Raw genomic sequence first — 23,225 nt, forward strand, 5'->3', positions numbered from 1 at the left:
CAGGGGTCTGCCACGCCTGAGGGGCTCCCGCAGGCTGCCGCCGCCCGCCCGACTGGCGCGTGGCGCATGACGTCACTGCCGCCGCCCGCCCAAGCTCCCCTCTCCCCCCAACAGAGGACCGACGGCCGCGGCCCCGCCCCGCCCCGTCCCGCCCCGCGGCGGCGGTGACGGCCGCCACGCTGAATGGCTGCCGCGCGGGAAGGGGCGGGGCGGCGCGGGGCGAGCCGGGCCGGGCCAGGCCGCGCCGCTGGCGGAGGCGGGGCCGGCGGCCGTTGGCGCGCGGGTTGAAGATGGCCGGGGCGGGCGGGAAGTTCATGGGGGAGGCGGACGGTGGGGGTCGGACCTGCTCCTCCTCGCTCCCGCTGCCGGCGGAGGTGGAAGCCGTGGCCGCGGATTGGATGCTGGAGTTCGCCTGCTACTGCCTGTGCCGGCACTTCGGGGAGGAGTGCGCGGCGGAGTTCCGGCGGTGGAGGGACGTGGCGCAGGGTGAGGGCCGGCGGCGGCGGCGGTCGGGGCTCGGAGGGTGCGGGCACGTGTGGCCCTCGGGCACCTGCAGCTGCTTGAGCGCGAAAGTGCCTCTGCGTTTGCTCCTCGTTCCGCGCGTGTTTTGTATACGCGCGTTTAGCCGCCCGCTGATGGCGGTCACTAGCGTCGGGGAGGTTTTCAGGGCTTTTGAGGGCTTCGGAAGCTTCCTGGAGTGAGACAATGTCGTCTGTTGGGGTGATTTCACAATATCCACAGTATTTGTGCGTAGTGGAAATAAAATAGTGCAAGCTGATTTTTTTTTTTTTTTTTTTTTTTTTTTCTCCTCCTAAGCCACTGGTATTTGAGTTTAGCGCTCTGCTGGAGTGTTGTAAGATAATCGCGGTTTTGGTGAATTTTGCTGGCTTAGTTAAATGAGACCAGGGAAGGAAGCAAATGGAACCGTCGCAATGAAGCAGTGGTTACTGAGGGGTTGGGGATTCGGTGAATACAAGCACTGGTGTTAATCTGTCGTCTGGAATCCCTGAAGCTTGAATGTGTGATATGGTTGAACAGACCACCAGCGGTTACCGAAGCTGAGGCCTCAGGCTACTGGAAACTTTAGGAGGATTGAGTGAAGAAATGCAAATGTCGTAAAACGCAGTGTAGAATAACTTAAGTACACTGAGTTTCTTGGGTTTATGTTCTAGGTTATGGTAGAATACTAGAAGTATTTCAAGGAAGTGTGGTCAGCAGACAAAGGTGGAATGAAGTCTAGTGGCTGGATTTTGAATGGAAAAGCATGTATTTAAAATGCGAAATATTTAAAAGTAAGAGAGTTAACAGTTGGAAGCAAATCCTAGGTCTCAGATAAATTTGATGGATTTGTGATGGTTTAGATGTTAAGAAATAATTTTCCTGAAGGTACCAGGTTAGACCTTTCGGGGTTTTGTTGTGTGTGTATGTTCTTGACTCAAGTAAATGTGGTAGTATGACTTGGTTAAATTTTTGCAAAGACCCAAATACAATAGCATGCAGAATGATTAGTAAGGACATTGATAGTATGTATTGTAAGAGGTAAAAAAATCTAAAGATAACATAATGAAGTACGTTGAATATGGGGCTGCTAGATTAAATTATTAGTGATGTTTCTTTGTGTTTGGCCTTGGGACTGTGGCTCAGTGGGAGAATAATACTGAACTTTCATGGAGACACAGATGGGAAGCAGAGACGCTGTCAACACAGAAATGAATTAGAATAGCTCCTGAGAAGAACAGGAAGACTTTTGAGGACCGTATTAGTAGAAGCAATTAATGAAATTGTGCATGATGCAAGGTCACATAGAACTAGGAACTAATAGCAAATTTGAAATTTATTCCTGCTCTGTTCAGCAATAAGGGAAAGAATTGGACATATTAGTGCTATAAGATTACAAAGTCGGAAGTGTAAAAACTTAGGTAAAAGCTAAGCGCAGGCATAAGACTGCATTAGAAAAGTGGGTGTGGGTTTTTGATAGAAATACAGAACTGTTATTTTTGTGTATTTCAAGGTGAGACCCTACTGAAATACTGATTCGCTGTCAACAAGAAGGCCAACTCAAACTGAAGCAAGTGCAGAAATGTGGAAAGGCTAAGGGAACAAGATGAGCTATTTTATTAGGAGATAAATAATATTTCTGTACAGCGTAGTATACTGCTAAGTAGAAATAGCTAGGTTACCTGGGATTAAGGATTTAAAGACAGCATGGCAAGGTTACGTGACTTGCCTACCTTACCCTGCCTTGACAGGATGGTGGTCTAAGAACCTGAACTAGCTTGTGTAGGTATCTACATGGCAAGGAACTGAGTTTCTCACGAAAGGCTAAGATGAGAAATAAACATTTGAGTGGGCATAGGGAGGAAAGCCATTTATGATTGAGGGCACTATTGAAAAAAGAAATAAGAGAAATTGCCTTGGAGGTAGGAAGGGAGAACAGTCTAGAAAAGACTACTAAGGCTATGTCTCCTTCTGTTTGTCTGTGTTACTTGTGAGTAATTGCTGACCAGGCAGTAAACATTTCAGGGTTTCGTTTCTGTTTGGAGTAGCTCCAAAGAAATTAAATTTGTGTACTCAAGACCACTCCATTGCACAAACCAAGCACAGGAAATTTGCTTCAAAAACGTAGCCCCGCTCTGAAATAAAGCACTAGTGTAGGCGCACCTTAAAAGAACAGAGAAAGCTGAAAGATCTCAAGCTACTTGCCAAGATGAACAAAGATGCCCTTTTGTTCTGTGGAATCATTCAGCTACAGTATTCTGCCTACTTCCAAAATTTCTGAGCTCTGGCTCCATCTTCAGGGCATGATGATGGTACTTTGCTCTGTCAATTGAACTCGTCCAAACTTTCTGACATTGAACTCTATTGTCTACTGTGGAAGATGCATGAATTTGTGATTATAACGAATGGCACTTTATTGCTGCTCTGAGCAATGTTCTTTTTTTACTTCCTGTTTTCGCTGCAGGAATTAAAAGCCCTTGTATCACCTATCCTCACTGAAGCAGTTGTAAATGTTTCTTCCAAGCCCAAATAACAGTATCAATGTGCTTGATATTAGCTTAAATAATCACTCGAGGCTATTTAATTACTTTGTAATTTCATGCTTATCCATTGTTCATAGGAGATGATCATACACTAATAAGCAAGTAGGCTGAGTACTTCCAAGTAAAACAATGTTATGTGCTTTAGTTGTGTCATAGCAAAACTTCAGAATCCCATGCTCCAGAATCCTGGCTTTTGCTAGGCTGACACTGAAATGTGCACATAAACACCGTTCCTGAACTAGGCTGTTCAGTCTGCAGCTTAGACAAGTTACTTGACACATTCTTCACTTTTCATTTTTAATGTTTCTGTATTATGCTGTGAAGACAAATTACTATATCTAGCACATTAAGACATGAACCTCACAGTAGCCAGCATGTTGGAAATAATCTCATGATAGCTTCCATTCTAAAATATATGATAATCCTTGTGACCTTCCAACCTTTCGAGGAGGATTTCCCTTGCAGATTTACATTTCTGACTAAGCTCTTCTTGTAACTTTTGCTGATTTCAGTCTGTTGGTTGCTCTAGCAACGTGTTACCAGTCTGCATGTGGCTCCTGTTTTGCGGGCATTCCACAGAAACGTTCTCTGGAGCAGACAGTTGTCTTTCATAGTAAGCTACTGAGCTTAACAAAACTTCATTTATTTGTGTAAGATTCTGTGATCTTCTAATTTGATGAATGTGAGCTTGTGATGCATCTTGCCGCTTCTAGGTTACTGTTGTGAGCTGCAAGAGGGTAGGTTTCTTTGGTCACATCCTTAAATATTATTTCAGCTCTTTTAACATGGGAGAATATTAACTAAATGCACTTTGTCAGTTTCCTAATAAATTAGAGATTTAGTAGATTGTTAAAGTCTGTTAACAGTGTCTAGTATATTTTTTGCCACACTGTGGCAGTGCTGGAGCGAGACTGACTTCACTTTTCTTTTCCAGCTCTTATTAATCACCTCTCCAAAATACCTACACATCAGAAAAAAACGGTGTATGTCTGTCAGCTTTTGATAAGAATTGCAAAAGGAAAAAATCTAGGTAAATACTCTGATTCTTTCTTTTCACTTGTTTAAATAGATTTGTGTGAACTTGCACAGAATTGTGTTAGATATACTTTCACATAACCTTCACCGTACATATATATATCAATAAAATGACTGAACTCTGTATTTTGGACTGTCTATATTCCACATGTGACTCAGCTGTATGTAGGACAAGTGTTATTCTGTGATGAATGATTTGGCTGTTTTGAGTTTGAATGACTATATACTTCATAAATTATAGGTCTCTTTTTGTCAGAATAGCATCAACAAAAGAAATATGCTGGAAAAGATTGACTAGCTCTTAGTGAGAAATATTTGCAAGTTTAAAGCACAGAATGCGTGTTTCTTTCTGCACACGTAACTCTAGAGGTTAAAGTAGGGCACAGTAGGAATAAGAATATGGATGAAAAGGATGACTGCCTTTGTTTCTTACAGAAGGCTGTAAGGCTTTCAGCTGGCAGCAGGTCCTTGGGACTCTTATTCACTACCGTGTCTCCTTTTGGCTGTATTCATAATTGACTGGTTTATTCAAGTTGATTTGTGCCTCCATGCTCGAGTTTCTGGAAGACTTAACTTTTTTTTTTTCTGCAAGTTTTCACTGCTTAATAAAACTCATTGGAATTTAAGGGCTTCAAAAGCAATCTTGCCAGCATGAGCATGGAAGAAAAAAGTGTATTCTAGCCTAGCAGTGCCACAAAGGCTTGTCGTCATAAAATGAAATTTCTTATGTTGCTTGTCAGGTAATAAGTCTTCTTGATTTAGTTCAACTTGAGAATCAAATTCTAATATTTAAAATAGTTCATCATAAAGCAATTATGAAACTTTTCTGATAATGCTTTAAAACTGTATTATTATATATAATACTTGGGAAAAGGACTTTAGTGTGTTTTTCTCTCTCAGTGCAGAGAATGACTTGTGTGGTGAGGAAGATTGCGTGTGCTTAGTAGGTATTACATCATATGTAGCTGTGCAATGTCCATGGAAGCTAGTATGTTGTGTAGTAGCTTTCCTGTTTTTTTCCAATTATTAAAATATTTGATCTGTACTGAGTCTTAAAACAGAGTAGGCTGTTTCAGATGCCAGCTCTTTGAGTTAAACATTTTTTTTACCATATTAAACCAAACTTAACATGAAGTGTCATATTAATTATTTGAAACAATTAGAGAAATACAGAGTGTTATTTTTAATGTGTATATATATATAATATTTAAATTTTCAGTGTTTGTCTTTTACTGAGCAGTTACCTAATATTTTTTATTTTTACAGTATTGCTTAAATTGTTTACCTTCTGTCTGAAAAATACTATAAGGAATGAGAAGATATTGACAGAGATGCTGCTATGATGTCACATAAAATGAAGGAATAAGTGAGGCTGTAGTTCAGTTAAGCTGGCAGTGCAGTGGGGAAAAAGCAGTCTTGTGCACCTGCTGGCTCCTACTGCATCTTTTACCTTGGCATACTTCTTTGTGCAGATGTGCAATGACCAGACTGGGGAACTGTTTCTAGAGTGTTGAGAGGATGGTTATTTGGCCGGGCCAGATTTCTGCCAGAACTGGTCGCTGATCCCGCTTGTTGGGAGTTTGCACGAACCTTGGTGTTGGCACAGAGATAGAGTGACATGGGAGGTTGCTTCTGCTTTTTCAGTGACACTCCTGTGTTAAGCTATTTGAATTTCCCTCTGTTTAACCCCTTCAAATAGAATGAAAAAAAAATAAACATGGAAATATAGTGACAGACTCAAGAAAAAAAAAACTTAGGATAGTGGTTATTTTACAAAAATTAAGAGTATCAATACCAAATGTTTTGGTATCTGAAGCCAAGCTTAATGTAAGAGTATTATTAATGCCAGCCCAAATACATGATGCTAAACTTAGCACTATTGCAAGTGGTGCCTCAAGTGAGCAATAACTGACAGACACATAATCTTCCTTAGAAATGCAACAGTAATGATATTAGCAACAGCAAGAAGAACCAGTCCCTCTGAAAAGAAGGCAGTTACTTCAGGTCTCTTAAACACACCTGAAGAGAGAGACTTAAAAATTATTTGAGGAATAAGAAAATGAAATTATGTATAGTACAGATTATTGTCAATAAATGTTATATATTTAGCTTTATCTTTTAAGTTTTTTAAAATATCTTTCTCCTTTGCAAGAATGCCGTTTTGAAAGTGATCAAAGAATTTCACCTTTGGAATCTGCTCTGTCTTTCTGGACTTTACTTGAAAGGGAAGAAGTTAAACTGGAAAAGCTTCATGAAGATATTCGTCGCTTGATTCAAATTCAGGTCTGTATGACTTATTCAGAATGCTTCAGGATGCTACCTATTCGTTCTGCTGAATCAGGCCTCCTTTTACAAAAAGCTTGGGCTAGTAGCAGGCTGAACTGAATTCTCTAAGTTTGTTGTATTTTCAAGTACAGGGGACCTTTTCTTATCTAAATTGGTTCCTGTTTCTCCTAGTTTAAAACTGTCTCAAAAGCAATTGTCAATCAAATTATCAATCTGAAAAAAATGAGATATCAATTGAGAGATCAATTTCAAAACACTAGTATCTTGAGCTTTAAAATATAAGTATGTTTTTTTTTCTTAAAAAGAATTCTTTGTATTAGAAAACTTAATTTCAAAGAGAAGTGTGTAAAAACTTGTTGACAGCTTCTGAGTGTGAAAGTCTTTCAGGGAAAGATGAAAGCAATATTTTCTAGGTAAGTATGGGACATTTTGCATCAATTACAGTCCTTTTAAATGCCTGATGGAGAGGTTTTGGCCCTTTTACATGAGGTTTACTATTACTTCAAAACTAACTTTGATAACTGTTGGTAACTCTTAAATATATAATCCTCTAGATTTTGGAAGTGTTACAAAACTGTAAAAGTATGACTTCTCTTGTTTTTTTCTGAATCTCAAGTGAAATGTATTTCAGCATATTTTGTTGTTATATTGGTTGTAGATCGTAGCAGTCCATATGGAAAGTGGATATTTCAAGGAGGCTGCTGAAGTTCTTGAAAGGTTATTTACAGACTCGGAATCAGATAAGGTAGTAACTTGCTTAATTTGCATTAAGCTTGCTCATTTTCGGAGGAGAAGGGAATGGGTTTGCAAAGCTAGCAAATGCTACCTGCATAGCTTCTTCCTAATTATTGCCTATACAATCGTTTACACGCTGGTGGCACTTGTAAATGCAAAAGGAAATTTGTGGCTAGGGGATCAATAGAAATAATGGGTGATTTGGGAGAGTAAAATGTTTCTAGCAGCAGTTGTTTTTCACTGTGGGCAGTGTCAGCCTGAACTTCATTCCCTCTTCCACTTCATATGAAGAGTGAAGTATCGCTACAGATTCTGGGAATTTGATATTGCTGTCTTTTCAGAGTAAGGACAGTATAAATATACTGGTAGAGACACAGTAACTCCCTAATAATCAGACTGCTGGCTTTTTCTGAACCATTGTGGTGCACTCTGTTGTCTTTGTTGATTGCGTTCTACAGACTGAAGCATCACAGGGAAAGAAAGCTCATTAGCATCTGTAGTATAGAGTAGATATTATTATGCCTTTTTCTGGAAACAATAACATGTGGGTCAGGCCACCTTCTGGTTTGATATTGACAATCAAATAGGCACTATTTGAGTGCCTGTCTCTCTAAAATAATAGCTAGTGCACACGCCTAAATTTGCTGGGGTGGAGAAAAGAGCAAAAGGACTGCAGGCAAAAAGATGAGGGGGGGAAAAAAACAGCAAAAATGCTGCCTGTATCTTCCCCTGGTATATTAGGACACATGTTCTATGTAAATAGTAGCATGTGTATAACTTCTCATGCAGATACACTCTTCATTCTGATGCTAGGAAAGAAGGCTGTGGTAATAGTATTCAAATTAATAAGAATGCAGCCTGTGCACAGAAGTTAATTCTTGGCTATATTGGTCTCTGTAAGGTTCAGAGTGGGTTGGGAGACAAAATGTGAAGTTGCAGTTATCAATATTGATGTGACCTTAGTGCTGCTGTACTAAATAGTCCTTTTCCTGAACACTGTAAACCCCTTTCAACAGTAATCGTTTTGAGGCAGCAAATGAGAAAAGACAACTCAGTTATAAGTGGCCTTTTGTGGGTGTTTTTGCTCCCTGCTTTAAGTGTTATTTCTAAAGGGAATGAAAACAGGGATCTCTGGAAAGTTACACTTAGAATCATAGAATGGTTAGAGTTGGAAGGGACCTCAAAGATCATCTAGTTCCAAACCCCCTGCCCTGGGCAGGGAAACCCTCCACTACACCAGGTTGCCCAAAGCCTCATCCAACCTGGCCTTGAACAATTCCAGGGATGGGGCATCTACAACTTCTCTGGGCAACCTGTTCCACTGCCTCACCACCCTCTGAGTGAAAAATTTCTTCCTTGTATCTAATCTAAATCTCCCCTCTTTCAGTTTAAAGCCATTTCCCCGTGTCCTATCACTACATGCCCTTGTAAAAAGTCCCTCTCCAGCTTTTCTGTAGGCCCCCTTTAAGTTCTGGAAGGCTGCAATAAGATCACCCCAGAGGCTTCTCTTCATCAGGCTGAACAGCCCCAACTCTCTCAGCCTGTATTCCCATGTACGGAGCACATAAGTCCTAGTATTATGTCTAGTTAACTTGAGAGCCCTTTCAAACTGTACCATGAAGTTGTATAGGCATATTTAGAAAACTATATCATCATCTCGTTTAGCTTTGTGTATGTCCTGTTTAGAACAGGTGCCAAGTTTACTGCAGGATGTATTTTTGTGTTGTGTAAAGCTGTGCTTTTCTTAGCCTTTAAGGGTGAAGCTGACAACGGTAGTTAAAAGCAAGGATCCGTATGTTCCTCTTCTCCAAAGCTTCAGTTACAATCTTTTGATAAGTAAAATCAAGGCTTACATTGAACTTTTCATGAAAGAAAATGAAACTAACTTCTTAATACAGGTATGTCAAAACTACTTTCAAAACTTATTTCAGAAGAGGTACCTGATAAGATTAAATACATTTCTATTTTCAAAGGAGTTGTTTAGGTAATGTTTAGTTATTGTATTAGATGAAAAGAAAGCTTTATCTTCCTTTGGATTGTCTTACTAATTAAAAAAAACAGTTGAATATATGTTTAGGAGAAAGTTAATAGGAATAAAACTCCTAAAATATCTTTTTGTGTTTTTTTTCTCACTCTGTTTTGATTAGAAAAATAGTTAGGAAAAAACGTAATTAAAATGAGGACTGTCATTAGTATATGTTTAAGAGAAGCAGTTCTGATCTGAGACTCCTTAAAAGATAATGTAACTATATATTTAATGTTTATTTTAAGTCTATGTGACTTCTCATACTAAAACTAAAAGATCAAGACCTGTTAATTTGACTAAAAGCTTTAGGAATGTCAAAGGAGTTAAGAGATAGAAGACTATTATTCCTGTTTTCCTGTAAATAAAAAAGCTGCTTACAAACCATCTTGCTCAAAAGCGATATAAAATTGGCAAGAACAACATTCCTCCTGCAGTTCATCTTCAGGAGGATTGCAAAGAATTTCTCTTATGTTTACTTCATATAAAAGGACATTGAATTACTCAATTACAAAAGCACAAACATCTAAAGGATGTAAATTTTAAATAAACAAACCTGAAGATCCGCTGGGGTTTTCATTTTCTTACCAGAAAGAGACTAGAGAACTTATTAAATGTATTCAAAGTATAATACAAGGAATACCTATTAATGGTTTCATTCAGCTGTCAGTTTTCAAGTTTATTTTTCAAGGCTATTTCTTTAAGTCTAAGAGGAGATGAAGGTTTGGAGGTGTTGGAGAAGGCTTGGAACTCCACACTAGCATACCTAGGCCCTCTGTGTTGCACCCCTAGTGCCTGCACATCTGTCCTACTGTCTGCACCAATGTTTCCAATCTTCTGAAATCTTTTTACCTTAGACTGAGTTACTCTGGGACATAGAGGAGAATCACTTTGCGAAGAGTTCCCAATTCTGCTGTGCAATACACGTAACTGTTTCTTGCAGTGTGCCATGCGTTCTCTAGAGAAGAACACCTAGCTTTCAATCCCTCTTGGAGGGAGGAGAGGTCAATCCCTCTCCTCTTTCTTCTGGTGCCATGTGTAGCAGTATAAGGTGGTCTACATTGCTAGACTGTTTTGTAGGCTGCTTTTTCTAGGGTTTTGTCAAGATTGGAATTTACAAGATTGTAGCTCCTACTGTTGATGGAGTTCTTGAAGTGCAAGAAACTCTTATAGGTTAACTGCCCTAAGAACAGTCTGCAGATAATGCATTACAAGGAAAAAAGGACCTATACCAAGAAAGCATTGATCTGAATACTACATAATGTTTCCTTACAACTTTCATTTCTCTTTCAAAAGAGTTATTTTTAGGGACAAGTAAAATTTGAAAGCTACTGTTAACTTTTAAAATATAATATGGTGGATTTAATTTTATTTTTTTAACTAAATCCTTTCTACCCATTTATCTGTATGGAAACATGCCTTCACTTTCACATGTTTTGCTACCATCAGCCACTGTAAAAGAGCCAGTATTTTGAAAATTTACAGATGAAAGATGTGGTAGATGGGGTAGCTATGGAATTTCTGACAGTTAAACGTTTTTTTTTCTGTGATTGTAAGTATTCTGTGACCAGAATACCTTCCAGTATTTTCATGGATGAATGAGTGAAATAGAGAATGTTTTTATGTTGTCTGACTCTTTTACACGTTAAGAGATTCTGAAAGCTACTTTGAAGGATAGGTTAAGATTTCAAGAAGACTGAAAATTGGATAGACTACAGAAAATTAATAGAAGGCAAAAGCAAACTCTGAAAGAAGAAATAAATGAAAAATGGGAATAACTGCCTAAGCAGAAAAATAATTAATATTGGGCCAGTAGTGAATCTGCCAACTCTGAATCGTTTTGGTATTTTAGTGTTGCAAAACACATCACCTTTTGGAATGTATAAGCAGTGTTGGGTGGAAGATGGCTGGCTCTGCTTAGTAATAGTGGTGCACAAACAGATTTTTTTTTTTTAATGGTTTGGGCAGTAAGTGTGCCTCAAGGTGTAAAGAAGGAAGTTCATAGCAAAGTGTCAAGAATGACTTCACGTGGACTAAGTGGTAGCTGTTTTTTGTTGTTTTTTTTTTTTGAAGGTGCTATTTATTATAGCAAGTAGGTGGGAGAAGTCTCAGGAAAAGTACAAATCTTATGATCCTCTAGACATTCTATAAAGAGAAATGAACTATTCCTTCCTCCTCTTGGGAATGAAGGAGAAATAATCTTGGTTTGTAGCTAAGAGTTTAGGCAGGGTGTTACAAAATTCTTTTGCTGATACAGGAAAGGTTACATTACAAGCTTAAAGTCTCATTGGACATACGTCTTTTGAAAGTGTTACAGATATTCTTAATCCTGCCATGCACTACAGAACTAGATGAACTTGTGAGCCCTGTCAGTTTTCAGTTTCTAATTAGTTATAAAAAAAGGACATTGGAGTACTTTGATAGTATGTGCAGTCTTGATGGATTTCAACTTAACACACTACAGCTGTTTTTGAAAGTACTTATTTTAATGGGAATACCTCTGAAAGGTCTGTGAAATAAGCACTGTTAGTCCTAATAGAGAGTACACATGTTAATCTTAGTGTAAACTACTATCTAGGCACTGGCTGGCTTTAATTTTAAAGTATCAATTCCATTTTTCACAGGCAGCCACAAAACAGATAGAGTCTAAAGGACTGGAAAAAACAGCATTGCAAAATGAAACTGTGAATGTCAACGAAAACCGCGAAAGTAATTTGGAAAAAAAACAAAGGTTTGTATGCAGCATTGTACTACTGAGGAACATGCTTGGAGAGTAACTTGAAACTTGTAGAATTAAGAGTAGACGGAAGGATGTTAAATTCCAGACTGCTATCCAATAGAAAATTAACTATAAGCACATATTCTGTTTTTAAGTTTTGGCTTTTCTATAGTTGTTACTCTTGGCATTTACATCAAATAGCTTGGCATTAAGTTTAAGTACTTGAAGATGCACATTTTTCAGTTTAAACAGCTGTCAGTCTTGTATAACAATAAAAACATCACCCTTCCCCCACCATGCTTCATTAAGCTCCTTTTAGTCCTGCCCATCTGATTTTAGGCTATACGTCCTCTGCAGAAGAAAGAGGATAAGGAAAGGGAATTAGTCCTTACAGCTTAACACAAGATTCCCATACTTAGTGATACTAATGTTAAGGAAAATGGTTATGTTGCTTCATGACTCTGGCAATGTGAACCCTCAAAACAATTAGATGCTTTTCTAAGAAATGCTGGCAGAACTTGCAGCCCAATTTCAGGGGAGGGGCTCTTTACATTAGTGATGGGTGATAGGACAAGAGGAAATGGGTATAAGCTTAGTCAGGGGAGATTCAGGTTGGATGTAAGGAAGCATTTCTTCTCTGAAAGGGTTGTCAGCCACTGGAATAGGCTGCCCAGGGAGGTGGTTGAGTCCCCATTCCTGGATGTGTTTAAGAAAAGAGTGGATGAACTACTTAGGGATATGGTTTAATGGGAGATTAGGGACAGTTGGACTGGATGATCTCTAAGGTCTTTTCCAACCTAGAAATCTATGAAATTTCTTCCCCTGTCTTTTGACTGTATTTTGAAAAATACTAATATTCTAGGTTTATCACTGCTTGTTTTTCACGAAGAGTAGATTGTAGTCTTTGGTCAGGATAGAGCTTGTGTTTCTGCATTTTTATACTTGGAATACTTGGCATCGTTTAGTTAAGGAAATTGACCGATGCGGGCAGAGTACACAGGAAGACAAATCATAAGATTTTTCTTTTTCAGAAGGACAGCTCCTGACACAGTTACATCTGAAAGGTATGATGAAAGACATGATCAAAAAACCTATGGAAACAATTCCTAGATTGTGAAGAAGTAAAATAGAAGAAATGCCTCATGTCTTCAACTTAAATGTGTAATGTCTTGTGTATTTCTCCTCCAGATATAGGGAGGCAAGGTTAAGAAGGTTTTGCAAAGGAAGAAATTACTTAACATGTGCGAGTTCCATGTCTTTCAAAGCCTTCAGTATTGACTAATAGTAGAATTGTGAACAAATGGATTGAACAGTTAGTGTTTGTATGCCATTGTTTCTGTAAAGAAATTTTGGAATTTTGTTTCATTTACATATTGTTGATTCACATAAATGGTAATTTGCTGCTTAGGAAATGATTATTTTTCTTTTTTGCTTTTGGTTTTTCAAGATTAATAAAAAAGCAACAGAGTATTACAAATCATTCACTTGGAGACATGAAAAACCCCACAATAAGGTAAAAATTTTGTTGTTGTTTTTACTCTTGATCATAGGCACTCCAATGAAGTTCTGTGTATTTTACTTAAGTTCTGTGTTCCTTGCAGGCCTCGTTCAGGACAGAAACAGCGTGTGTGCAATGTTCTTCAAAGTGAGTATTAGCTTATACTTACACTTTCAAAACAAGGTCATGTCAAACACTTCCCTTCCCCCTCTACCCCTGATAAATGGGTTGATGATTTGATAACTGCTATTCAATGTGATTGAGTTATTATTAAAATGATTATGGTGAAAAAAAAACCCTCTCAATTGTGTGTGGGTTTCTGCACAAATGCAGATTTGGGGTTTGCCATATTTAGGAAACTTAAGGTTCCCCGGCAACTCATTTTGTAAAATCATTCACCATTCTGATTCACTTGGAATTTTGTTTGCTTATTTGCTTTACTGGGATTTACAGTATTCTGTGCAGAAGAAAGCCACCAGAGGAGTACTGAAACTTTTCTCTTTCTGGTTTGGACCTAGAAAACTTTGGGAGGGAGGAACTAAAGAGGTTGGCTGATAGGAGGAGGGGGGAAAATAAAATTATAGTGTGAAATGTGCAAAGTTAGGATGTTCAGGCATTGTCCTAGTATTACTTTTTTAAAACTCGCAACATAGGTTATACAATATTTATAAGTAGGTTCTGAAAACCATTAGCATCCTCTTACCACAAAGAGATGACATTACAGTCTCTGCATGTGGCCATGTTGTACTTGAAAGGACAAACCCTTAAGATGCCTTGGATGCTTGCCACAGTTAGGACCTGGCACCTGTTCTGTGGAAATGATGGAACTTGTGTACAAAGTGTCATAACTCTGATGGCTGGTTAATTTCTGTTCTATGTAAAATGAGAGCAGTATGTATAGTAGAAGTATTTTTACCAACATAAAATAACAATGTTTTATTATTATGTACCAGTTCTTACTAATTCATAGTAATGAATTTGCTTCTAATTCATAGAATTCTTCTGTGAGCTCTATAGCATAGAAAATATAGTGACTTTTTTTGAACAGGCTATTTTTTGGGGTCCTTGGACTAAGGTCAAATTCATGCATATGTGTATATAAAAGAGTCTGTTTGTATACAGACACTGAAATTTTCCCAGTTTGTCAAAACATATCAAAATAGTGTATGGTATTGTCCCATGCAAATGGTAGAATGCAAAACTGTTTCCTTAATGTTGACTCCTCATTGGTCTGGATGTGTATTAATTGTCTTCTAGATCTGAACAGCTTGCAAAACGTGGAAATAAATGGAAATGCTTCGGCCTGCAGCCGAAGAAAACAGGTTTGTACCCATTTTCTAATCTAAACAGAGACAAAATAAATCTGCACTGCAAAGAATTTTTTTCCCAACTGCGTTTGACTCTGTCTCCAAAATGCCCAGGGTTGAGATTCTCCTTATTACTGGTGCTGTGCTGCAGCTCTTGAGACTGGTTTTTAAGTTATAATTCCTGTCTCAAATATTGTTGCTAATGCTCAAAAGCCTTTAATTTGTCAAAATAAACTGTTACTGAAGCTTAGTCTGAGTCTTTTTAAAAACACTTAAGGAATTTTTCTTTTTTTTTTTTTAAATTCTTTCCACTGTTTGGATTAAAGAACTCAGGATGCCATTTGTCCATAAGAGTTGTGGGCAAACATCAAAGGCTTTTTGTTTTCCCACTTAGAAGGTCAGAGATTTAGCAATTTTATAATTCAATACTTGGCTCATATGAGGTGAAAACATATATTGACTTGGGAAACTATTCTAGATTGTATAAACCAAATAATAAGAGTCTTTTTATAATGCTACATTTCAAATAGTCCTTTGCATTCTCTTCATGGGTAAGCCTACTTCATTGAATTACTTTAAAATAATTCTGCTATGTTCACTAATGCTACAATTTCCAATTGGTGGGAAGTACAGAAGTGTATGCCTTAATAGAAGGAAATTTGAAATTGATTTGATGTTGGGGTGAACTGTTATAAACTGATTTTTGCACATAGCCAATTTTCTTCAGGTATCGTGATAAAATGATAAACGCTTCTGAATAAAATTAATATTAAATAAATGTATTCCCGTTCTTCAGTTCCCCTTAAGAATATCTCTTAGGAAGCAATATGAAGTGTTTCTGTTCAGATAACAGAGCAAGTTATCAGCATGTGTTCATTTTGGTGTGAGCTGTTTCATTTTTCTGATGTTCATTTTGACACTTCATTTTTCATATAACAGGGAAAGACAAACCTGCTTATGTTTTTTTCAGACTGTCCTTGAGGAGAGTTGAACTTGTTACTAGTTCTGTAAGCATTTTTACTGAAGTACTGGTTGAATGTTCAGTTACATGCTTTCCTCAAATCACTTGAGGTCCTAATGAGAGTTGTTGCTGAGATACACCACCATCTATCCTTGGAGGTTAAGCCCCCTGCTACACATAAACAGTTTTTCACTTTCTCACAAATCTCAGGAATAGTGAAATCACTAAGAGCCTCCTTAAAAGCTGCAAAATATAACCAATGCCCTAAAAAAAAAAAAAACAAACCCACAAAAAACAACACTTACTGGATTTGGTTGTTTCCTTCAAAAACATAATAAAATTCAAACTTCGATACCTTGTCAGCCAATTGCTGGTCAGCATACGCGCTTCCATCAATCTTGTTTTCAACATCAAGATTTAGACTAATTGGACCACAACTGACACAGAGCTAATGACAGCTTTATATTCACCTGTTTTTATAGAATCATAGAATGGTTAGGGTTGGAAGGGACCTCAAAGAGGTAGTCTGTTATGGGTTCAGCTACAAGCACTGTATCGAGGTCTAGGGCTTGTGTACATATCTTGCCACAAAACAAGTAGATGTTATGCTTAATTCTGTTATTACAGTTCAACCTTAATTGAAACATAAAGACTAAATGTATAGGAAACTATGATAGCAGTGAAGAACTCACTGAAAAATTTATAGAAACCTGAAAGAAACTAAAACTTAGAGCTACATTTCTTTAAATACTTAAAAAAAGTATGTGTTATTTATGCCATACTGCCTGCCAGTGAGTCCTCTCATAAATATTGTATGGAAAGCAATGATATTGGCCTTTTAAATGATAAATCTACTCCTCTGCTTAATAATCTGGGTTATAAAATTGTCTGCATGCATGAAAGAACGCAGTGAATGTCAGAGCTGTTGACTTCTAGAACTTCCTTTTCCATGTAGTCCCTCTTTCAATGTTGGCATTGTTTCCTCTTGTTTTGTAAATGGCATTTCATTGCAATGGTTCAGTGCCCGTTTTCAGCCTTTCATTGCTGTGTTTTCAGTTAGCTGCATACAACAGTCTGCAGCGCTATTGAAAGGAAGTGTACTTTATTTTCTCTTTCCTAAATTAGGGGATGCAAATGTCACAGAATTTAGGGAACTGTTTGTACTCAACTTTTATATCCCGTGTATCTATGGCAAGTCCTGTGAGTTGTCTAAAATCTGACTGACAGTTTGCTTAAATAATGTGTCTGAAAATCTGAGTCTTCAGAGTTGAGTCAGACTTGTATGGAAAAAAATTCCATGTGTTTAAACTTAGAGGAAAAAAAAATCAGAGCAGAGTCCCAGAACACACAATCAAAGGAAGACAGGTTACTAGAGCAGAACTGACTCTAAGGGATAACAAGATCTTTAGATAAGTGAGGGTATGTCTACACAGTCTGTCTGGCAAATTCAGGCTTGCTCTGCCAGCGTTCTGAGCTAGCCAAATGTCACGTTGCTCCGGACTGGGCGCTGTGATCATGTTAGCTCAAGCATAGGGCTGCATTATGTCCAGTCTCTCAACCAGTCTTGCCAGCTTGTCACAGTGCAGTGCTAGAGTCTACATAACCGCCATCCCAGAGAGCATAGGCAGTTTGGAGGGGGCAAGTTACTGCTCCACACAGTTCCTCAGTGGAAAAAAAACCCAAAGGAGTCAGTCTCTAGTTCACTTGTAAGGCAGGCTCCTCATTTATATGTTAAACTGAAGAAATTTATTTTTTAAAAAAACCTCAATATAAGCAATTTAAAAGCAAAACAAGCAAAACCAACCCTTTCAACAGCAAATGTAATTAATCATTACAACAAATAACAAGTGTTGTGATTGTCTCTGGAAGTATTTAAATTATGTGGTGCTGTAGGTCAAGTGTAACTGTGTCAGTTGAATAAAGATTTTATTTAGGAGAGCTTTCTGGCATGCTCTGAAATGCGATGAACTAGATGGTTCCAATGGAATCTCTGGCCTTTTAATAATAGTAAAAAAAAAAAAAAGAAGAAAAAAAGAAAACAACCACTATTCACTGCTAGTGTTGCAAAAGATCTGTGGAAGTATTGGAAAAAGGAAGTATTTTTGATAAAGCATAGACTACTTTAAAGAAGTTTTAGGTTTCTAACTGTTCAGAAATGCAACTGAACTACTGCCACTCTTAATTCTTTCACTGCTTAGTAAAACTTATCAGTGACCATAGTTTCCTGAAGAGGCACCGATAGTTGCATTAAGCTGGAATAAGTCCAACTTTCAGATGAGAAGTTTGTTCTTCACATACCTCAGGTTGCACTGTGTAGATGCCAAATTTTTGCTTGTTGCAGAATAACCAGAATACAATTTTGATCAGGCTGAATGTTGCCTAAGTTCCTTCCCTCCCAGAGACACCTCCCCACTTTCACCTCTGCTGCTGCCGCTTTTAGCAGCTTACATTTAAGGGAAGGGAAGAACCATGCAGAATGGCACTCAACATTGTCAACTGGCCAGTCCCCTGGGTCTGAATTGTTGTTGCTCTTAAGGGCAGAGTCTTTTAAGGATCCTCAGAAGGGTTCCAGGTCATTAGGAAAGGAGAAAATTTTATTTTATTATTTTTTTTAACTTTCTTCATGGATAAGGGATTTATCTGAGCATCCTTGGACACATGGACCTCTTTTGCCACTGACAATCATACTCGCTGGCCCTGGATTGTCCTGCCCAGCCACCCCTTGTGCACAAGCAGGATGATAGGCATTTGTCTAATGACAGCAGCAATGAGATTTATGTTTCCAACGAGTGCATTACTTGCAGAGTTAAGTGATATTTGTTCCCCTGTAATTCATAGATTTCCTCTGTACTACTCAGTTCTACTAGTTAGCTTTATCAAGTTTAAACTGCTGTAAGTTGAGGCCGTTTCTTTGCAACTGCATTTCCTTTTCTACCCAATTTCTTCACAATTTTGAAAGTTCCAATTGTAAAGGTCACCCATAGCCTGTATCTCTCAGGTTCCCTCCTGTTTTATAACCAACATGATTTATCTATTTGATATCTGGAAGTGATTTGTTACTCATAGGAGGAGGTGTTGTGCATACTCTGGTAAACCTCTTTTTCATCCTCCAGACTACAAATTGTAGGGCTTCAGCCATTTACAACTCCTGTTGCTCTCCTAATATTGTGTAAACATTTTTTTTCCCCAATCCAGTTGTTCCAATTAACTTGAGGATTTATTAGTACAAGTTGCCTTTGGGAGCCCCTGTAAGGCTCTACAGATTTCGTTACAAATCTATCCTTGTAGGCACGTTAGCAAAGGATTGGTTCTCCCACCACATAAGGATTATATACGTTTAATCTTGGGCATACTCACAACTCAACCAGATCCTGCTGGCTACAAAGCTGTTAAAGGATGTTGGGAGTGGCCGCGTCCTCCAGCAGCCCCAGCCCAGGACCGCCCTTCCCAGCTGCTGGAGCCCAGCCCAGGGACTGAGGGTCCCAGCTCAGACTGAGGGATGCAGCTGCCACTTTCCCATTTGCAGGTTTGCTCAGTAGCAAAGCTGAGCACAGATCCCAGAGACACAGGACACACACACACAGAGGATGCTGACAGGGCTGGTCACACAGATTGCTATGGACAAGCTGCTGCCCTCAACAGCACCCGCATGCAGTACCCATGTAAGACAAACACAGGCAGCCAAGTCCCTGCCTCTTCTCTGTCTGGTTGCAGTGTGAGTTCACTGGTGAAAGCACACATGCCTTTCTAGGTTTGTAGGCACACAGATGTTTGTAGATGCCTGAGTATGGACACAGCCCCTCTGCCTTCATCCTGGCCCTCACACCTGCTTCACAGGTCTGCTATTGCTGGCTGGTGCAGCTGGATGCACCAAACACAAGCACTCACACACTTATCCCATGGGCACTCTGTGTTCTCGTTGTACTCCATTGTACACTTGCAAGATGTCTCACTTTCAGGAAAAAAAGTGGCATTTTTGCTCAGTCAAGAAGATGAAGGAAAGGCAGAGGGGGCCGTGCCATCTGGGTGTCAGCTCACAGTCATTTGCCAAGCTGACCCTCCAGCCCAACAGTAACTAGAGACTCAAAAGAAAAGCAACAAGTCACACAAGGGATCCTCCTGGTCATGATGTCTATTCTGAGCCCACTGTGCTGGTTGGGACTGTTAACATCAGGTCCTGAGGAAGCTCATACTGGAGCTGGAGACAAGGAAGGGGATAACTGGCAATCCAGGACCAAACCTCCACCTCTCACCCTTGCAGCTGAGTTAATGCCAGTCCCCGATGCGGTGGCTGTGTGTGGCTTCAACCCTTTCCTGAACCCAGCTTGTTCATTCCATGTTCATACCATGTTAATAGCTGAAACAAAGTCAAATTTTTCTGACCAACATCTCTTAGATTTTACTGGATACCAGAATTGCCTTTACCAGACCAGAATTACAGTTACCTTTCCCTCTTTTAGCCAGCCATGGGGCACTGGACTGACCCACATTAGAAGCTGGGATTCAGCAGCCCCCGCACACTGCAGGAGCCTACAGATGACCCTTGGCTGAAGCCCCAGCAGGAATTTCAAAAGGTCCTGTACCTTTCCAAGCAGTCACAGGAAGCTGCCTGCAGTTCTTATGAGCAAAGCAGGATGTATGAATCCTGTTCACAGCACCGGATGCTGTTGTGGAAATAACCCAAACTGCAGTTTACATCAGGTTAGAGCAGAAGCAGTTTATTGCTGGAGCAGCCACGGAGTTCTTGTAACTTTTACAACCTGTTTTTCCACCAAAACTGTGTCAGATAAGCAGCATATGGTACATAACAACAGTGAAACTCATCAGACAAGGAGGCTCTAGGCAGTTCGTCCTTTTACAAATAGTTCACTCCTTTGTCAATTAAATCATTCTGACTGGCAAGACCATTAGTTGCAAATGCTGTTTGACTACTGAGGCCTGCCTGCAAAGACCTATGAGACATTAACTATTTTGCTTTCACACACTGAACATAGGTAAGTAGTTGCACTGCTTTTGATCACTTGCCTGTGTAAATTTCAAAGTGCTCTTATGAATAAGAATGCTGACTTTTTTGCCATTTCAGAGCAAATCCAAAACAACTGAAGTACAGGCAATAGTTAAATGCAGAAAAAAGAGAGCTTCTTGGTTGGATTTTCAGCAGTCATTTGCTCATGACATGCACATAAGCACATGCAGATTTTGTCAAAGTCCAGTAAGTAATGATTTTTAATATGGAATCTGCTGGTGCTCACAGAAATGCCAGTATGAGACCAGTGAAAATTGACCATTTGTCTCCTTTCATTGTGGTCCATGAGACCATCAGGAGCAGCAGGACAGTGAAAGAAGCAGAAGTGAACACAGAAATTAAATGGAACAGCTACACAATACAATTCTCTGTACATCTCAATCTCATTAACATTTTTAAGTTTACATTTTTTCTGTAAGTTAAGTCTTTACATTTCAGATTTGGGGGAATAAATTTAGAAAGAACATGCTATCAAACTGCAATTTGAAACAGAAATTGATACTTACTTTTTAGAAGCAGTTTTCCTACACAGTTGTTTCAACTGGGGATCTTGTCCTGTATTTGCATAGATGATATGCAATTCAGTTTGCCTAAGGAGGTGTGCTGATTGTATATCAGTATGATTAGTTGTATATTAAGCAAGCAAGAAATTGAAGATGTTTGCAGAGGATCAGATTATAGCATAATAAGTAGTTTTAAAATAATCTCATATTAAAGTTGCTAATTGCTATTCCAGACTGAAAAAATGACCATATGTAATACACTTAAATTAAAAATGCAGTGGTTAAAAATAAGCATGATAGGATATATAGGATCTGTAAACTTTTGTTATATGTATGCATATTTCTATAAAGCTACAAAAAAAGAAAAGTTGATACTCAGGTCTCCCTCACATTTTACGGTATAGGTAAATTTTAAAAATAAAGTATATGATTTATTTTAAAATTCAGTTTTCTTTCACTCTGTGTGCAATTTTAGAATTGTTTGTATTGAGATATTTGTATCAAGAAGCAACTAAGGAAGAACCGGTACACTGGAGAACTTCATTGGAAGGGATTACTTACAGATGTATAGCTGCAAGTAATTTTTTCTCCTTTTATGAGAGAAAAGTCATCCCCTAAAGATTAAAAAGCTTGTAGGTCATGACAGTGAGACTTAAGTAGTGGGCTCAACAAATGGCCAAAAACAAATGTTTGGCTGTTACCTGCGGATATGGCTGATCTCACTTTCAAATACTATATGTATCATTTTGCTTGTCAGCTTTTTAAATATTGGGATTTGTTTTTTCTAAGCACACTGAAATTCCTTTGTTGTTGGTAGATGGTGTCTTGATTCTCAGTCCTTAATGTGTCACAAAATGCTTTCCCTTTTGCGATGCATACTAGGATCAGTCAAGGTGTGTCTTGGCTCAATTATCTAATAAAGTACAATTTTGGAAAGCATGTTTTGAATGAAGCGAAACTTTGCCCAATGTCTTTTTTCTTTTCCTCTTGTAACTTGTGAAGGTTGAAGTATGTGGTTTTCCTTCAGGGTGATGTCTGCTACTGTGTTGCAACACTTGATGTGGTAACCTTTGTTGTTGTATTTAGTGTCAAGTTATGGCGCTCAAAGGAAATCAAAATGACCCTACTGAGCCTCAGACATCTGTACTCCAATAACTACAGCTGTGTAAAAACTTGCTTTTCTATTTGCTATAAGCTTAGCTCTTAGATTAATACCTTTCTCTGTTCATATATCTGGTATTTTTCTGTTCTTCCCCTAGCGATGGACTGACAAAGAAGACTTGGAACTTAAATCGGGAGTAAAGGAGTTCGGAGTGGGTAACTGGGCTAAAATTTTGGTCCATGGTGATTTCAACAACCGAACTAGTGTCATGTTAAAAGACCGATGGAGAACACTGTGCAGGATCGAAAAAGACTAATTTGGACTACAGCAATCAACTCTTTTTGACCTTTGTCTATATAAGGACCTAGTCTAGCTTTTCAGAAAAATAACTTATGTTAGTCTCGGAGTGTCCAGTAATGTTGCTGTCCTAAGACAGGAAACATAAGAGTAATAGGTATAAAATGTTCATGGTAAGCTCACTTGCTTGGGTAATGATGGCTTAGTTTTAACGCCTGGCCTTTTATCTACACGCAGTAGTAGATAAATTTCAGACCTAGTTTCTGAAATGTGAAAATGCTTGCAGTGATCTAGGAAAGGTCAGTTACGTACCCAGGCGCATTAAATGATCGACAACATGTTTAGCTTGATAGAGGCTAATACAAAGTCAAGTGTTCTATATTTTTGAAGGGTTGTATCTCTAGTTGTATTGAGTTTTTTATCATTTTACTTTCTATTCTAAAGTGCTTTGCTTCACTTTGAAATTTTGATCAGACTCGTCGTCTCTGTCAGTAAGATATACCAAAAAATATGAATGTATTGGTATTGCTAATTTTACAGACCGATTCCTTTTTTTTTCAGTTTAAAAAGTGATAATCCATGTAATTTTATATTTATACGTAGTAAAGATGCTGCTTTTAAAAAAAAAAGAATTAAGCTTAAGTTCTAAGTGGAAGGTTATTTTGAACTTATGTATATTGGCATAGTGGCAC

The 23,225-nt window shown here is 38.6% G+C and overlaps 1 protein-coding gene across 1 annotated transcript; it reads left to right on the forward strand.

The window, feature by feature from the left end:
- The first annotated feature begins 251 nt into the window (after positions 1–251).
- Positions 252–22,552, forward strand: TERF1 (telomeric repeat binding factor 1). Its single transcript, XM_086609321.1, has 10 exons — positions 252–486; positions 3,976–4,071; positions 6,229–6,359; positions 7,021–7,107; positions 8,846–8,995; positions 11,745–11,851; positions 13,287–13,352; positions 13,441–13,484; positions 14,595–14,659; positions 22,394–22,552. Exons 1-10 carry the CDS (start codon positions 291–293, stop codon positions 22,550–22,552), a joined length of 1,101 nt encoding a protein of 366 aa, XP_086465447.1. The 5' UTR covers positions 252–290.
- Positions 22,553–23,225: the final 673 nt, after the last annotated feature.

Source organism: Tauraco erythrolophus, chromosome 3 (genome assembly GCF_009769465.1).
Source record: "Tauraco erythrolophus isolate bTauEry1 chromosome 3, bTauEry1.pri, whole genome shotgun sequence".
NCBI lineage: Eukaryota > Metazoa > Chordata > Aves > Musophagiformes > Musophagidae > Tauraco > Tauraco erythrolophus.

Excerpts from the sequence above, each read along its gene's own strand:
- TERF1 (XM_086609321.1), top strand. The coding sequence starts at position 291 with ATGGCCGGGGCGGGCGGGAAGTTCATGGGGGAGGCGGACGGTGGGGGT. Across the intron at positions 7,108-8,845 it reads CAGACTCGGAATCAGATAAG|CCTTTAAGGGTGAAGCTGAC; the intron begins GTAGTAACTTGC and ends TGCTTTTCTTAG. Across the intron at positions 14,660-22,393 it reads CCTGCAGCCGAAGAAAACAG|CGATGGACTGACAAAGAAGA; the intron begins GTTTGTACCCAT and ends TTCTTCCCCTAG.